General features: G+C 44.1%; 1 protein-coding gene across 9 annotated transcripts in view; it reads right to left on the reverse strand.

Moving 5' to 3' along the window:
- Positions 1–18953, reverse strand: part of PLEKHG3 (pleckstrin homology and RhoGEF domain containing G3) — a 49013-nt gene that overhangs the window by 23278 nt on the left and 6782 nt on the right. For 5 of the 9 annotated variants that reach the window (XM_060174830.1, XM_060174834.1, XM_060174826.1 and 2 more), the window contains one exon: positions 2144–2303. The exons of 2 other annotated variants lie outside the window; for them this stretch is intronic. Coding sequence is in view for 1 of the 7 variants with exons in the window: in XM_060174827.1 (XP_060030810.1) it covers positions 8483–8554 (72 nt within the window). In the remaining 6 variants the exon portion in view is untranslated. Of the gene's footprint in view, positions 1–2143; positions 2304–8482; positions 8626–16312; positions 16421–18953 lie in introns of those variants that run through there. 2 more of the 9 variants (XM_060174829.1, XM_060174827.1) reach the window with 2 other exon arrangements.

Genomic DNA, 18953 nt, shown 5'->3' on the forward strand with positions numbered 1-18953 from the left:
GGAGCCACCCACATGATCTTGAGTCAAGGTACCATCTACTCCACTGAGCTTGGCCTCAAAGCAAGATTAGAACAACTGACTCTTAAACTGCAAATCTTCAATCTAGATGTTCACCTCACCGCCAATCCCAGTCTCCTACTCTTCTAAGTACCCTCCAGCTGTGACCTCTTCCATCTTTCAACACGAATCAGTCCAGTCAATCAGCACTTCGTAAATCCATTCCCAAGATCTCAAGTCCTATTCCCACAAAGTCTACTTTAGAAAGGACCCCTAAAAACCATTCACTTTGAAGGGCTCAAGAAGCAGTTTAGATACATACTTTTAAGGGGCCAGGGTGCCAGAGAGGAAGGGATTCACTACTTCTCTTAGTTTTCTCTAAATTTAAACATAATGTAGCAGGCAGGGAAATGGCTCAGTCAGTAAGGAATTGGAGGGAGCTGGGTGGTGGTGCACCAGGTTAAGCACACAAAGTACAAGAACTGGTTCAAGGATCCTGATTCGAGTCCCTGGCTCCCTACCTGCAGGGAGGAGGGGTCACTTTATAAGTGGTGAAGCAGGTCTACAAGTGTCTGCCTTTCTTTCTCCCTCTCTCAATTTCTCTGTCCTATCCAACAATAACAGCAACAAAAATGGGAAGAAAAAAAAAAAAAGGTCGCCAGGAGCAGTGGATTTATAGTGCAGGCACCGCACCCCAGCGATAACCCTGGAAACAAAATTGAAAAAAAAAAATTTAAAAAGGAATTGCATTTGAAAGTCTGAAGTTCCTGGCTCTATCCACAGCACTGCATGTGCTACAGTAATACTCTGGTTTCTCCCTCTCTTTTCTAACTTATGTGAAATCCACTCATCTCACATGTGATGTCATATATTTTTTCCTTTAAATAATAACTCATTTACGGGCCCAGCAGTGACGCACAGGGCTAGGTGCACATAGTACAAAGTGCAAAGACCTGTACAAGGATCCTGGTTTGAGCCCCTGGCTCCACACCTGCAGGAAGGTAGCTTCAAAATCAGTGAAGTAGGTCTGCAGGTGTCTATCTTTCTCTCCCTCTATCTACCTTTCCCTCTCAATTTCTATCCTACAGAGGAAAAATAAAATAAAATAAAATAGCCACCAGAAGTAGTGGATTCATAGTGCCAGCACCAAGCCCCAGAGACTGGAAGCAAAAATAATAATAATAATAAATTAATAAATAATGTCTCATTTTTTAAAAGGAAACATAATCCACATCCTTCTTTCACCCACACATCGGGCCCCACCTCAAGGGCCAACCCTGAATACCCCAGGTGAGATACTGGGCAGGCTGCAGCAGGCCACAGATTCCTAGCACAGCTGACTAGGCCGACTCCTACATCCTTCTCCTCCCTGCTATGTCTCAGCAAATGCCTCCAAGCTGACCTGCACCCCTGCTTCTAAAGACAGCGGGGGGGTGGGGGGGGCGCAAACTGCACAAGACTGAGAGGAGATATCACAGCACTGGTGCATGGGACTTGCATGTGAGATGTTCTGGGTTTAACCACCAATAACCAGAACCAAGTGGTGCTCTGGTAAAAAACAAAACAAAAAACAGCCCCTAAATTTTGTCCTAAAGTCTCATGTCACTACGGCAGCAACAGAATCAATGCCCCCACACACACACACCCCATTAAGAAAGGGCAGTCAGGGCTGGGGAGACAGCGTAATGGTTATGCAAAGGACTTTCATGCCTGTGGCTTCAAGTTCCCAGGTTCAATCCCCAGTACCACCATAAGCCAGAGCTGAGCAGTGCTTTGGTATTTTTGTCTTTCTCTCTGTATCTATCTCATTAAAATAAAATAAATAGTATATACATATATATCACACAGGGATACTCACCTGCCACATTTTTGGAGAACCTCTACTTCTCTGGTCCTAGGGGATCCCTGGGACTCAACAGCGCCCCCTTCAGGCCCCTTGCTCCCTAGCCAATGGACTGAGAAGGCTGAGAGGTTGAGAGAGTGAGTGGTCTTATTAGTGAAGACTCTGTGGGGATCAGAGTTCTATGGACGGTGGGAAACATTTCTGCCCAGAAAGGCTGGGTCCAGGTGAGGAGGTGGCTGATTCATCCTTTCACCTACTACCTATCACCCCACACCCAAGAAGCAGAAGCCTGACAAACCTCACCTGCTGTAGAGGGGGAAAATGAGAAAAGGGTTTCCCCAAAGTCCTCCTAAGTCCATGGGTCCAGTGAGGGAAAGTGGAATTCAATTTCTGCACACAGGATAAGTCCTTCTTCCTCAGGGGCTGCGGACTGGGAGACCTTCTCCATCTCAAGTGCAAACACCTACCGGATATTCCAAATTGGAGGGCAGCCTAATAGCCTCTGACCTCTCACAGGTCACACCCCCCCCCACACACACACACACACACACACACACACACGCCTTTCTCTCCCACCACCCCCCACCCTGCCTCAGTTCCATTTTCAAGGTCTGCTCTGAAAGAGTACCTGAAAGAAGTCACAGAGAAAACTACAACTTTTCCAGACAAACAGAACCAAGCAATGTGAACCTCCCCAGAGAGCTCTGCTAGGAGTCTTAGCTCCCTCAAGGTAGACTCTGACTGCAGTTCATGACACCCCACAGCACAATGCTCCCCAAATCTCTCCCCCAAGGTAGACTCTGACTGCAGTTCATGACACCCCACAGCACAATGCTCCCCAAATCTCTCCCCAGCAGAGGTCAGGCTACTACACAGGCTCAATGCACTGTGCCACCATATGCCACAGTTGAGCAGTGCTCTGTTCTCTCATGAAAATCTAAAAATAAAATAAATAGAAAGGACAAGAGAAGGCTCCCCAGGGAATGACTGTTCAATATGAGCAACCTGACTGTCATAGCCGCTGTGTGAATGGCGTGATCAGAGTTTCTGGGCCACTCAAGCCCAGGTCAGCTGGCTGGAATTCACTTTCCCTACTGAATTCATTTCCCCACCACCCAAGGACAGCAGGGGGCCCACCTCCCATCTTGTATGGCTGGATTTTGAAAGCTGGCCCACAGCTGCAGGGAAGGAGAAAGAGCCCTCTCCACCTGGACTCTGGGAGGAAGTCAGAGCAAACAGACTGAAATCCAGAAAACTCCCTCGGCCTGGCCTCCAAAGGAACGGAAAGCCCCTGGCACCCTGTGTCAGTGAGAAGATATGCTCACCCCTCAGTGTTCCCACCACCCTCTGTCCCAACATTTGTTCGTGTTATTTCTTCAACCTGGAAAGTATTCCAGGGCCCTCTCTCCGCAAATCTAACCAAATCACCTCCTTCCAAAAAATGTCCTCACCTATTTTCCAGCCCTTCTAACACTGCTATAGGTGGAATAATGTCCCTTTGGCTAATGAAATCCCCATCCGAATGTCTAGCTATGACATTCGGAGCCCTATGAACTTCACCTTATATGGGAAGAGAGTCTTTACAGATGTGATCAAGTTAGGGATTTTGAGATGGGAAGATTAACCTGGATTACCTGGCTAAGCCTGATGTCATCAAAAGAAGAACAGGAGTCAAACGGAAGTTGATGTGACAATGAAATCAGAGGAACAGTGAGAAAGAGAGTGAGTGACAAGAGGCTGGAGCTGCAGGGACCCCAAACTGGACACGGGCAGCCTCAGGAAACTGCAAAAGGAAAAGGAAACAAATTCTCCCCTGGAGCCTCCAGAAAGAACACTGTCCTGTACACAGAGTTTGACTTCTGACCTCCACAAGTGTAAGATAATAAATGTGTATTGTTTTAAGGCCCCAAATTTGTTACAACAGCCAAAAGACACTACCACATAAACTTCCCTAAGTGCTAATGACTGGGGCCTGCCTAAAGCACTGGTTCCTAGGGAACTCCTGTATGTAAGCTTCTCCTCTGGACTAGACAGAGGGCTAGGTAGGGACTTCTTTCCCTTGTCCTTCCTCAGATGTGAGGACGATCTGGCTGCGACATCTGTCACCCCATTGACTGCCAGGGTTGATTCGGCTGATCTGGCTGGCTAGGCGGGTGTCCTGAAGCTGCACGCTCCTCGCTCCTCGGTCAAAGAGGACGGCCTTCCCCAAATAGAGATGCCGGGTCTCTATTTGGGGAAGGCCATCCTCTAGCTGCACTCCCCTGCGAGAACCTCCAAACAAGCTTTCAAGTTCCCTTGTCCTTCCTCCACCACCAAGCAGACAGTGCACGAACTAGGCGCTCAATAAATATTTGCTGGAAAGAAGGCAGGGTCGTTCCTGGAGTCAGGTGAAAGATAAACAGTGGTTGAAGTCAAGGTCTGAGTGAGTTCCTCCTGGCCAACTGAGTTTCAACATTAGACACTGCCAGCAAATTTCCCATTAGCCAGGAGGTGCCCAGAAGCAATGACTGCTCAGTCACCCCAACACTCTGCAAATACATGGCCCCACACAAGGGGCCAGAGCAGGGGCACAGCTGTCCTGTCACACCAGTGACACACAACTGGAAGGAAAGGGAGCAGGAACAACTATGGAGTTTGGAGAAGAGACTGCAACAAGATGCGTGTACATAAAAGACACACACACATACACACACACACACACAGCAGTCCACCAAGACATTTCACAGAAACACCTACTAGAAACAAATGAGAGTAATGTCTACTGATGACAAATGGCTATTGCTCAGTCAGGATTGGTCAACTTAACTCCTAGCACAACCACCTGCCAACCAGGCAGGGAAACAGCACAATGTCCCCAGAAGGCAGAGCAGCCAAGATGGTGCTAGAAATCACTCTTATAACACACAGGCAGATTGAAATCGCCCAGTGGCCCCTCTGTCCTCATTTAGAGGTCCAATGGGCTCCTAGAAACACTACTCCTTATCAGCAAAATTCAGGGAATTAACCCTGCAAGCAAACCAAGTCCTTAAAAAATTATACATACATACACACACACACATATATATATATATGACATTGCTCAACTCTAGCAAAAGGTGGTATCAAAGAAGTTGAGAAATAAGAACAGAAGGAGAAATACAAAGCAGAACTTGGACTGGGTTTGGTGTACTGCACCAAAGTAAAGGACGCAGGGGTGTGTTGGGGGGATAGCAGGTAGGGGTGCTTTCAGTTCTGGATGCATGATGGTAGAGGAGGACCTAGGTATGAGTGTTTTTACACATTTACCAAGAACTGTATTTACTGTTTACTGTAAACCATTAAGGCCGTCAATAAAAAAAAAATTTTTTTAAAGATACCAAGAATTGAACCTGTAGAAAGGAGAGCCATCATGGGGAGATAGAAATTGTACCCATGTGCCAACAACTGTACTGTACAAGCCATTAACCTGTACAATAATAATAAAAGAGAACTGAACCTGTGGTCTCTGGGATCTCAAGTCTGCAAGCTGGTACTCTAATGAGACAAGCTTTTTCCCAAGCCTATAGCTGTCTTGCTGCCCTCTAGCCCTAATGCAGGAGCTGCCTGTTTTAAGGTTTCTAGGCTGAGACAGGGGTAGAAATAGGAACCACACCTTTAGGAGTTGTACCATTTAGTAGAACAGTATACCAAGTCCAAAGGTTTGGAGAATCTCAGCAGGTACCAAGTAGGAACAAAGAGTCCCATGGTTGCCTGTGTTCTCAGCAGAACAGAGAGTATGTGAGCATGTGTATACAAGGGAGTCCACCCAGCACAGAGGTTAAGAGTCCTAAATAAATTCACCCACCTTTGGTGTCTAGCAGACCTGATTTGAATTCCAGTTCCCCCACTTAACTGGGCTGTTGTGTAGTCTTGGGTATATCATTGGATCCCATCAAGTTTCAAGTTCCTGTCTGCAAATGAAACATGGCAAAAGTGCCAACCCCACTGGTCTCCAGATGGTACAAATTTGGTGACCCAGAAGGTAGTGCAGCGGCTATAAAGCACTGGACTTTGAAGCATGAGGTTCTATGTTCAATCCCTGGCAGCAAAGGGATGCTCTGGTTCTCTCTACTCTACCATAAATAAATAACTTTTAAGTGGAATAATTTATACATCTGACACACAATAAACCTACCATACGTGGGAACAATTATGATGTAGAATAGATTATTCTGATGATGAATGGATTATTCTCCCACAAGCACCAGGACATGAGATTTATTTCTCTTATTTGTGCCTAAAACGTGGGCCTCTATCTCAAAAATAACAATATGTGTTCAACTTGACAAACTAGCATCACCCTGTCCTCCCCCACCAATCCTGTTTTATGCATCATCTACAATGCCAACCTCAAGTGGACAGAGATCATAAGGGCAAACATAGTAATTCTACTGGAAAGTGAAAAAGTCTGATATCCATACCCAGCAGGCCAAGCAAGAAAATGAAGTCTCAGTAAGTCCAAGTCTTTGCTGTAGAAGGAAGGTCAGATTCCTCTGGTTCTACAAGGAGAGACAGCATGTACTGCCAGAAGCAGGAACAGAACTTAAGGCAATGTGAGACAGCAAAAGCATAATAAATACCAGTGAAAACCATTCCTGACACCGTTTTAAAGAAAAAAAAAAACAGTATCAAGCTTCAGGATGAGAGAGTGAGGACAAAGGCACAAGGTATTGGAACAAGCCTATTGTGTTCCCTCAATCTCAAATCACAGAGATTATGAAAGAGAGAACAGCAGTAGCAGAATATATATGGACAGCCCAGAAAGCACACCAGCCCCAGGTCTGCAGTAGCAGAGTCCTAACAAGACAGTGAGTCATTTGCACTTCACTGTGAACCTACCCTTCCTAAGCTGGGAGTTTCTAAGTTTCACTAGACAATTATTCTCAAGCACTTGCTTTGCACAAAGATTATTGTGGGAGATACAAAGACGAATTGCACATGCAGTCTGCTCCCAAGAGCTGATACTCTATTGAGAAAAGCAAGGCGGGTGTGTTAATAACAAAAGGAGGTAGGAGAGTGGTGTCATGAGCAGTATGGAGCTCAGGATCAGTTCCAGTCTGGGAATTCATTCAACACTTCTGAGCATGATGCTAGGGCCCCGGGGATACTGAAATGAATAAGACATTGTCCCTGTCTTTGAGGAACTGAAAATTCTAGAAGAACCACCATATAAACACTATCTCCTGAAAAAAAACACATTTAAAACAAAGAAACAGGAAGGCAACACCTACCCTAGAAAACTGAGATCCCAGTTTCCTAACTGGAAGGGAGTCTCCCATTAGATTCCAGGCTGGTAGCTCCCAAGTGGGCTGCATCAATGTGCACTGTAACATCAGAGGCTGCGCCCCCATCCAAATTCGTATTTTCCCTCCATCCAAAAATACAGAACTAGAGGCAAGACTCTCCAAAACAAAATTTCATGATGCACGAGCATCAAGACCCAGAAAAATGTGTAAATGACCAATTGACTCCCTTTTAGAACTGCAATCATTGGCTAAGCCAGCCCCACTCTTCTTCACCCTTTGAGAACTTCCAATCACCTCACCCATACCCCTGCCCTAGATGCTGACCTTGGGCATGGTGCCTATCCCAGAGAAGTTAGGAAAGTGAATTTTCCAAACCAAACTTTATAAATTCACACGAGTGTTTCAATTCTCAAAGGCAACAGGGCTTCACAAGCTTACACTCACAGATCTCTCTCTCTCTCTCTCTCACACACACACACACACACACACACACACACACACACACACACACACACACGCGCGCGCGCGCGCGCGCGCGCGCGAGACTTAAAACAGGAAGGCTCAAGAAACTCATCCAACCAGTTCCCAGGTGGGAGGAGAAAAGCTTGTTCCCTCGGCTTTACACAGACCAGAAAGGCCAACTGGAGGGACAATTACCACTAAACCCCAGATTCTGGGGTTGGGGTTACACATGGCAGAGTGGCATGGCCTAGGCATCAGAATCACAACGCTAGGAATCCAAGTCCTTGGTTCAGAGCTGAAAGTCACATCCACATCAGAGCAGCCACATCCTCGCCAAACACCCCCCTCCCCCTAGCTCCCTGCTCCTGCAGCCTCCAGCTCCGGAGACAGGCATGGGGGGGGGGCGGGGCTCTGCCCTGGCCTGGCTGCATCCGTCAGGGATGGAAAAAATGAAGGAGAGCCTGCTTTCATCTGCTCCACCTGCTGCCACTAGATTTTATCCAAAATAGCCACTATGGATTCTGGGTAAAGGAAAACCGGAAGAGAAGAAATTAACTCTGCTTTTCCCAGCACAGGCTGGTTTCACCAGAATCAGTTGGTTTCCCCTTCTCTAACCACCAAACTGGAAATGTTCAGAAGGCCCTCTAAAAGTCCCATGCAGAACCACTGACAGTCAGCTTCACAGGGAATGTCAAGTTTATCTAGCTCTTCTTGCCAAAACACAACAGAAAATGTCCTAGAAGCCAGGGCATGATGAAAAAGAGCCAACTGGGATCCTCTGACGCCCCAAAGTAGAAGCTTATTACCATTCTGCTCCAAAATCCATAGCAAGCTAGGTTTCTTGGGTTTGGAGGTCCAATGTTGAAACAGTCCACCCCTTTCAAGCCCCCTTCCCCAGTCCTAGCCAGGTACTTACCACTTTCCTCAAAAGGGCTCCCATCTGAGCACCAAGAGGACGACAGGACTGTATGGGGCCGGGGCACTGCATTCTCCCCAGCTTTGGCAGCTGAACAGTTAACGGGCTTGGGGCAAGCAGAGGAGCTGCCACCAACAGCCTTGGGAATTAAAGTGCCCGCCGCCTCCTGCAAAACCTTGTCAATAAATGTCCTATTCAGAACTAGTTCCGCGTGTGGGCCATACTTTCTGCATTTCTGTCATTCCTGATTGCTGGGGGGGGGGGGGGGGGGGCTAAAAGAGGAAATCCAGCTTCCCACCCCAGCTCAGTGAGTACCCGCTGGGTGAGGTGAGGCCTCCCAGGACACAGTATAGCAGGTGAGCAGCCACACAGCTAAGAGACATGCAAATACCTCCTAGCAATCAAGCACAGGGACACTGACTGCAGGAAGTTAAATACTGAAGACACATGAACAATGCCAGATCATTCACTAGCACAAACAATACTCCACTTATGCAGCTCCTCTCCACCCTGGCCCCAAAAGCCTAAGGATATTAACTCTGGTTCTTATTGGATGGAAAGGGGGGGGGGGCTAGAGGACAGGGAAGAGGGACAGGTGGGCATCAGGTATTATTAACTGTTTCAAAATGAGGAAACCAAGGCATAAGTGGCTCCCAAAATGCTAGGGTGGATATATAAATAAAAACTAGCAATTCATTAAGGTGTACTAGGCATTGCAGTATATACACCTTCAATGTCACTTCACAACAAGTGTGTGATACAGAGCTACCAAGCCACCTTTGAAGGGCCAGGTGAGTGGGAGAACCAGGGTATGCTGAAATCCACGCTTCCCCTGCTCCTCACTATCTCCCCATACCAGCTTCCAGGGGGTCCAAGAGACAGGGCTATAAAGATGGCAGTGAGCTGAGTCATCACATAGTGGGGATGCCCTTTACAAAATAAAACAATTAACTCAATTCCTACTCAGTGGGCAACCTCAGAGGGAAGTCCAGATGGAGTCTCTTGGGAATTCACAATCTACCCAAAGATGGCTCCAGAAACCACTGATGAAACAACAGAAAATGAGTCAGGGACCAGCTCACACACTTCCACAGCGGGGGCTGCCAATCTGCACAGTGAGTTGCAGTCTTGCAAAACTGTCTTCTGAGCCTTGTGTAACTCAATTATAGCTCCCTGAAAGTAAAGATCAGATCTTCCTGGGACTTTGTGCCCCCAACACACACACACACACAGCCCAGGTCTCCCTCAAATCCCTGCTCCTGGTTTTGGTAGCTGTGAAAACATCCCTAAGAAGACTAGAGCATACAAGTAGAACCTGAACTGGAATTGGTATATTGCACCGAAGTAAAAGGTCCAAAAAGGATGACAGAGGACCTAGTGGGGGTTGTATTGTTATATGGAAAACTGGGAAATGTTATGCATGTACAAACTATTGTATTTACTGTCAAATGTAAAACATTAATTCCCCAATAAAGAAATTTAAGGAAGGAAGAAAGACAGAAAGAAAGAAAGAAAGAAAGAAAGAAAGAAAGAAAGGAAGAAAGCTAGAGCATGCAGGGTTAATAGTATTTTCTGCACCCTTATAAGAGAAAAAGACATCCCCAATGGAGGCACAAGGGAAGGAAAAAAAAAAAAGGTTTGGGGATAGAGAGTCAAGTTGTCTACCTTGTCTCTGCTGCTAGGTCGGCCCAATACAGCTGAAAGCTACAGAATTGAGATTACTTCCTGTCTGAAAATGGGGCTGCTCAAACTCACCTGTATATGGTGACAGCATAAACTAAATACCAGGTACTATGGACATAGCTATGGTTAAGGAAAATCCTTGCTATCACGAGCTCACATTTTAGCAGTCCTCCTTTATACAAGGTAGGCAATCAGCTAATATGTTTCTGGCTAATGGTATGTTCTATGAAGACAATAAAGCAGGAAAAAGTGTAACTAGGGGATGGGGACCATGTTGAGTAGGGAGGTCTGGGAAGGTTCCAAAGATGCCACTCTTTAGCAGAGACCAGTATAAGAAGCAGTCATGCATGCAATGCTCTGGAGAAAGGGCTCTCAAGTAATCTCTGTACTACCTCAGTCGCCTACAGACTTAATATGTCCTAGACCTTGTGATTATCAATAAGTGGAGGTATCCCAAATATCTAGTGTGTGTGCATATATATATAAATATAATTTTATTTGTTTTTTTCCAATTAATTCCAGAGATCTTTATTAAGTGTCCATTTGTTTTATTTTAATAAGAGAGACCAAAACACTGGTCAGCTTTGGCTTATGGTAACATAGGAGACTGAACCTAGGATTTTAGAGGCTCAGGCAAGAAAGTCTTTTTGCAAACCATTATGCTATCTCCCCTACCTTACCTAGCTTTTAAATCACATAGAGGTGAGCATAGCTGCCTTCTCAAATATCTTGCTTTTAAGCATCCTGCTCTTCAGTCGCTGCAAAAAAAAAAAGTCTAGCATAAAAAAAAAAAAAATTAAAAATTAAATTCAGACCAGAAAGTGGGATAAGACAGCTCACTTGGGAGGGTGCCTATTTACAATGCCCATGACCCAGGTTCTAGGGCCTGGTACACCACATGGGAGTAAAATACTGGGTGAAGCTTCAGAGTTGTGGTGTCTCTTGCTCTCTGAAAAAGTTGACCCAGACCAGGTGGTGGCACACCCAGTTAAGTGCACACAGTACCAAGCACAAGAACCTGCTGAAAGACCTGGGCCCCCACTCCTCACTCCTCACTCCCCACTCGAGAGGGGATGCTTCACAAGCAGAGAAGCAGGTCTGCAGGTGTCTCTCCTTCTCCCTCTCTATTTCCTTGGCCCCTCTCAATTTCTCTCTGTCCTATTCAATAAAATAAAGAAAAAAAAAAAAAAAAAAAAAAAGGCTACCAGCAGTAGTGGACTCAGAGTACCAGAACCGAGCCTCAGAGGTAACCTGGAGGAGTAAATAAATAAATAAATAAATAATTTTTTTAAAAGTTGGCCTAAAGCAGTGAAGCCTCAGTAACAACAACAAATTGCAAACAACACAAAGAAAACAAATCATCCATCAGAAAGAGATGAAATAAGTTGATTCTCAAAGAACTAAAATAAAACAAATCTAAAAAGGAATTTGAAAAAATACTAAATGAGGGGGCCGGATGGTGGCTCATCCAGTCAAGCACACATAGTCCTATGCATGAGGACCAGCACAAGGACCTAGGTTCAAGCCCCTGCTCCCACCTGCAGCGGGGACTCTTCACAAGCGATGAAGCAGATCTGCAAGTGTCTGTCTTCTCTCTCCCTCTCTATCTCTCCTCCCTTTTCAAGTCTCTCTATCCTATCAAATAATGGGGAGGGGGGGGTACAATGGCTGCCAGGAATGATGAATTCCTAGTGCTGGCACTGAGCCCGAATGATAATCCTGGAGGAAAAAGAAAAATAAAAAAATACTAAATGAAAATTAAGTTTTTGATATTAGAATTTAAAATCCAACAGGTCAACAGAAAATTGTAAACAGTTAAAGAAAAATAAACTAAAGAAGTCACCCAAAATTCAGTGTATAGAAAGATAAAACAGAAAAAAGGAGACATCAGTCCTCAGCCTGAAGACACATACCAAGGTAAATTTAAAAGACGTTCACATTTCGGGGCTGGGTGGCGGCGCATCTGGTTAAGCACACATGTTACAATGCACAAGGACCCAGGTTTGAGTCCCTGGTCCCCACCTGCAGCAGGGGGAAAGCTATACAAGTGGTGAAGCAAGGCTGCTGGTATCTCTCTGTCTCTCACCCTCTCTATTACCCCCTTCCATCTCAATTTCTGGCTGTCTCTATCCAGTAAATAAATAAAGATAATAATAAAAAAATTAATTATAAAAGAGGTTTGCATTTCAATACATCATAATGTAAATGTAGAACAACAAAGACCGCTTCAAAGAGATAGCTCAGCTCTGTGATACAGGACTTGCATGCTTTAATCCCTAGGCTCAATCCCTCCTATATCTGCCTTATTCTCTCACTATCTCTCTCCCTGTTTCTATCAGAAATAGAGAGAATGGAAGAAGGAAAGAAAGAGAGAGAGATAGGAAGAGTCCACACTATAAACGAATCAGACAGGAGTGAAGTCCCAGCAGCAAGTAAACAAATCCAGTAAGTCTCATAACAGTCAAATTAAAACTTCTCTATGGTAGAGTAGATAGCATAATGATTATGCAAAGAGAGACTCATGCCTGAGGCTCCAAAGTCCCAGGTTCAATCCCTGCACCACTGTAAACCAGAGCTGAGCAGTGCTTTTACTTTGGTAAAAATAAACAAAACAAAACAAAACAAAACACTTCCCTATGAGTAGCCTGGGAAGCGACACAGTGGTAGAGCTTTGGACTTGCAGTGAGGGCTCATGTTCAATCCCCAGCACTGCATATGGTGCTGCCCTGGTCTCCCTATCAGTCTACGTCAACAGAATTAATCTTAAAATGAACAAGCAAAAAAATCCCTGTGAAACCTGACATTATCAATTAAGACAATTTAGAGTTGTATGTGGTGACCAGGATCCTCAAAGGATTATTACTTAATGTTTATTTTTCCTAACTCCTACAAACTGGCAAATATGCTGACAAAGCACATGAAAAAATCTCTACTGGGGTGGAAAACATTTTCCTGCCAAAGGTCATTTGGGTATTTACAATATATTGCGTTGTCAGAAAAGTCACGTTGTATTTTTCAAAGTCCTTCAATGCAAAAATGTGTTCGTTATGACTTTTCTGGCAATACAATAATTTGTGGGCCTTACAAAATTATCAACTTGGGGCCGGGTGGTGGCACACCTGGTTGAGTGTACACTTTATAGTGAGCAAGGACCCGGGTTCAAGCCCCCAGTCCCCATCTGCAGGGGGAAAGCTTCACAAGTGGTGAAGCAGGGCTACTAGTATCTTTCTGACTCTCTCCCTCTCAATTTCTGGCTGTCCCTATCCAATAAATAAGTAAAGATAAATTAAAATTTTTTCCCAAAATTATCAACTTAAAAAGTAATATTTCATGGCCCAGGAGGTAGCACAAAAAAAGCTCTCAAAAACATGAGTTCGATCCCCAAGCCTCTGGTTCTCCCTCTCTCCACCCCTCAAAAAAAAAATCTTTTTTTTTAATGTTTTTGTTTATTTATTAGAAAGGTAGGAGGAGGGAGTTAGGTAGTGCAGTGGGTTACTGCTCACACAGAGGGTTAAACGCACGTGGCGCGAAGCACAAGGATTGGCATAAAGATCCGGGTTCGAGCCCCCAGCTCCCCACCTGCAGGGGAGTCGCTTCACAGGCAGTGAAGCAGGTCTGTAGGTGTCTTTCCCCCCTCTCTGTCTTCCCCTCCTTTCTCCATTTCTCTCTGTCCTATCTAACAACAACAACATCAATAACAGTAATAACTACAACAATATAAAAAAACAAGGGCAACAAAAGGGAAAATAAATAAAATATTTTAAAAAATAAAAGGTAGGAGGGAAGAACCAGACACTACTCTTGTACATATGCTGCAAGGGATAGAACTCAGAACCTCATGCTTGAGAGTCCAATGCTTTATCTACTGTGCCACCTCCCGGACCACAATAAATAAATCTTTAAAGAAAAAAGAAATCGCTCCATGTGGCTTCATCTCACCTACAGATGTCCAGGCAGAGACACAACCAAGTGACCCCAGGGCCAGATGTTGCTTACCCCTGCTCTTACAGAGGACAAAGTAGGGAGATGATAACTTGGGAGACAGAGGTAGAAGACTCTACCATATTCCCTCCTGGAATCTGGATCATGTGGCTATATCACCTGATGGTTTAGACATTTTAAGTTAAAGGGCAAAAAATGAATAATTCAATCAGCCATTAAACATGAAGTGCTCATCCCTTCCTATAATCAAAAGGCTAAATTTTTAAAGTCAAATTTTTAAATAGTTTTTTTAAAAAATCACTTTATTTCTGCCAGATTAAAAGAAAAAGTCCTGAGTGGGGGTAGACAGCATAACAGTTATGCAGAGACTCTCATGCCAGAGGCTCTGAAGTCCCAGGTTCAATCCCCCATACCACCAGAAGCCAGAGCTGAGCAGTGTTATAATAACAACAAAACAAATAAGTAAATAATATATAATCCTATTTCTGATCAGAGTATCAACTGGTTGGCTAAGGAGTTATCACAGAAGTAGAACACAGGCCTGGCAAGTCTGAGGCCCCAGATTTAATTCCTTTGCACCGCATATGACAGCTGAGAGGTGCTCTGGTCTCTGTCTCTCATGCTCATAAAAATAATACAATGAGTTGTTGTATTGCACCAAAGTAAAAGACTCTGGGGTGAGGGGACGGTTCAGGTCCTGGAACATGATAGCAGGAGGACCTAGTGGGGGCTGAATTTTTTTTTTAATCTTTATTTATTGGATAGAGACAGCCACAGATTGAAAGGGAAGGGGGAGATAGAGAGGGAGAGTGACAGAGAGACACCTGCAGCACTGCTTCACCACTTGTGAAGCTTTCCCCTGCAGGTATGGAAGTTTAACTGTTATATGCAAAACTGAGAAATGTTACATATGTACAAACTACTGTAATTTATTGTCGACTGTAAACCATTAACCCTCCCATTAAAGAGACTTAAAAATAATAATACATAGATCTTTTAAAAAAAAAAAAAAAAAGAATATAAACTAACTACAAAGCACAAGGGACACTATTTAGCAGTTTTTTGAAATGTACAATTTATGAGTCAGTTATCCCATTGCTGACATATTCAGTGGCGAGAGAAGCCTGACACATGGATGTACAAAACTGGGATATTTATAGTGGTAAGAAAATGAAAACAGCCATTAATAAGAGAACTGTGGTGTAAGTATGCAAAAGATCCCATGTGGCCTGGAGAGACAGCATAACTGTTATAAAATAACTTTCAAGCCTGAGGCTCTGAGTTCCCAGGTTCAATCCCTGGTACCACCATAAACCAGAGCTGAGCAGTGCTCCAGTAAAAAAATAAGTTAATTAAAATTTTTAAATAATATAAAAAATAAAATGTATCTATTAAAAAAAAAAGATCCAACCTGAAATGGAATTGGCATATTGCACCAAAGTAAAAGACTCTGGGGTGGGTGGGTGGGGAGAATATAGGCCCATGAAGGATGATAAATGACATAGCGGGGGTTGTACTGTTAAATGGGAAACTGGGGAATGTTATGCATGTACAAACTATTGTATTTACTGTTGAATGTAAAACATTAATTCCTCAATAAAGAAATAAATTAAAAAAAAAAAAAAAGATCCTATGGGGAGCCAGGCAGTAGCGCAGCAGGTTAAGCACAGGTGGCATGGACCGGCCATAATGATTCCAGTTCGAGCCCCTGGCTCCCCACCTACTCCCCACAGGCAGTGAAGCAGGTCTGCAGGTGTCTATCTTTCTCTCCCCTTCTCTGTCTTCCCCTCCTCTCTCCATTTCTCTCTGTCCTATCCAACGACAACGACAACAACAATAACTACAATAATAAAACAACAAGGGCAACAAAAGGGAATAATTTTTTTTAAAAAGTCAAAAAATAAATTAAAAAGATTCTATGTGACAGTTGAAAAAAAAGAATAAACTAGATTTAAATTTATCACTACAAATAAACCTAGACAACAATGTTGTATAAAAAAAATGTCAAGGGGCGAGGGCAATAGCATAATGGTTGTGCAAAAAGACTTTGATGCCAAGTGTTCAGATCCAGGAACATGTTGGCGGAGGAGGACCTAGATGGGGTGGGGGGTAAAGTATTATGTGAAAAACTGGGGGGGGGGGGAATGTGTTTTATTGTCAACTATAAGCTATTAATCCCCCCAATAAAGCAAAATAAACAAACACCTTCCAGACACCAAGTTGCAGGTGCTACCATAACTCCATCCCGACTTCTCTGGGCAGACGACCTCACCAGTGTGTCCTGGACCCTCGCATCTCCAGAGCTCTGGTCCACTAGGGAAAGACAGAAACAGGCTGGGGGTATGGATCGACCTGTCAACACCCATGCTCAGCAGAGCAGCTACAGAAACCAGAACTCCTACCTTCTGATCCCCATAAACCCTTGATCTATATTCCCAGAGGGGGAGAAGTCATAGAATGAAAATCATAGGGCTCTGCACTCCAGCTCCATCAGCACCCAGAGAGGGAGAAGGAAAAGGAGAGGGACATATGGAGGTAGCTATGATGTCATGAGTGGCTTAGAGGGGAAGAGAGGATTGAATCAGAAAAAGAAGGGGCAACTATGTATAAATGTGGACAGATAATTGTAGAGATGGCTGGCCCATGTCTAAAACTTTAGGGGAACTGTGGTGGATTGCAGTGGGGAGACTTAAGATTCAGAACACTGGTGGTGGGAATGGTGTGGATTCAAACCCCTGTTGACATGTAATTTTGTAATATAAAAATAAAAAAACAAATTTTAAAAAAAGAAAAATAAATAAAAGACTTTGATGCCTGAGGCTCCAAAGTCCCAGGTTCAATCTCTCATTAAAATAAAACAAAATATTTTTAAATGCAAATTCAAAGACATTCAACATTGATACTATGTATGTCTAAATTAAAATGTGACACTATAATTTACAGATTATAATAAGAAGTATAATGTTATGTACAGAAATAGCAAACTATATGTATAGGAGAATGTGACTTCTGGGGAAAGGGAAGAGGAAAGGGTCAGAGAGAAAAGGCAGAACTTCCACTGCATCTAAAACATTCGAGAGCATGAGAGAAGCACATATGCTGAAATTACCATTTGCCAGGCCTGGACAGTGAAGATCTAGGGGTGGGGGTTCCTAACACCCCAGAGGCCAACTGGCACAACCAGCACCAAGAATGCCCAGCACAGCATCTTTCAGCAGCACCCAGAACCAAAACAAAGGAACAGAGCTCCAGATGGAAAGAGGCCAGGCATTTCGGAAACTGCGGCCCCTCCCTGTCATTTTCTGGCTTGGGAAAGTGCTGTGTGGCACCCAAGTTGAAGTTTAAAATGTAAATGTATGAAAAGCACTCTTGTTCCCATGGAGGCAAGCACCCTCTGGGATAACTGGCAAGCTGCTTGGGTGGAGCAGAATTAAGTCTGAGGCCATCCTGGCTCTACTGAAACACAGCAAAAGTCTTGACCAGCTGGACCCCTTTTGTTTTGCAGTAGTCTGTACCAGAACAGAAGAAAAGAGCAATTGCTCTAAAGTCATTCAGAAGTTCAAACCTCATCCCTGCTACATCTCAGCTGAGTGATCCTAGACATATTAGCAGTCTTGTGGGACATGATTTCTTCATCCATGGTTTGGGTAACACCACCCTATTTTGCTTTGTTGAGAGGACTGGTGATATTATCTAAGTATAAACACTTCTACAATTTTAGTGTTTACTTTGGCAGCACATATACTAAAACTGCAATAGTAGGGACTAGCCTGTCCCTGCACCAGCAATGACAAAGAAATTCATGAAGAAGTCCCTATATCTCAGTAGAAATATCTGAAGTAAATTAAATTTTAGTGCACCTAATAGGTAATCTTTAGAAAATATGTTACACATTTGCATGCCTGTCTTAGTAAACAGGCAAGGGAACATAATTTAACCTTTTCTTGATGACTCAGAGTCACAATTACCAGCAAAGCATCAATTATCAAAATGATGATCTCTCCAAGGCCCGAGGTGTGCCAAGCCATTCCCCTATGAATGAATGACCCCCAGCTCTTGCGTGAGTGCTGGCTTTCCAGTGTTTTGATCACTCCCAGACAGCTATAATCACAATGCGGTTGTTTGTTGTTGTTTTTTTCTGTTCTGGGCTCTTTACCTTTACTGCTGCTTATAAGCTATAGGCTTGGAAATAGAATGGCACAGCTAATACTAAAAGTTAAGCAGATCTGCCAGGGTTGGTGTTAAAAAAAATGTAGGAAATTACGTCCAGGCTCTTGTGAGGACTTCCTGGCTCTGCACAGATAAGGAAGGCTACTGAGTGGCTGAGTTCTGACCAGGATAGCAAAGGTGTGGTTATTATGGGCTAAGCTACATCCAAGGCTCTGAGCTCTCCCTACAGTGGTGAATTTGGGGGTCACTTAAATGGGGACTAACTCTGCAGCAGGATCATATGGACTAGGTCCAATGACTCCAGATGTCTTTCTGCTCTTTTTTGGCAAGAATGCAGAGCTGCCAGTCCTGTGGCCAGAGCACCTACCCTCAGGTTAATTCTGAGAATCTTCTATCTGGAGCACTTTCAGATGGGAATGAAAATTTGTGACAAGCATAAAAGTTTCTTTAATTTCCCATGTTTCGTCACACTGTGGGGTTATACTTACTCAGCAGATACTTATTGATCTTTGCTCTGCAACAGGCCCTGACATGTAGCAATATGCAGGCAGAAACAGCACAGGGCATGGGGTAGATAACATAATGACTATGCAAAGAGACTCTCATGCCTGAGGCTCCAAAGTCACAGGTTCAATGCCCTAAACCACCATAAGCCAGAGCAGAGTAGTGCTCTGGT

This window comes from Erinaceus europaeus, chromosome 16, assembly GCF_950295315.1.
Source record: "Erinaceus europaeus chromosome 16, mEriEur2.1, whole genome shotgun sequence".
Lineage (NCBI taxonomy): Eukaryota > Metazoa > Chordata > Mammalia > Eulipotyphla > Erinaceidae > Erinaceus > Erinaceus europaeus.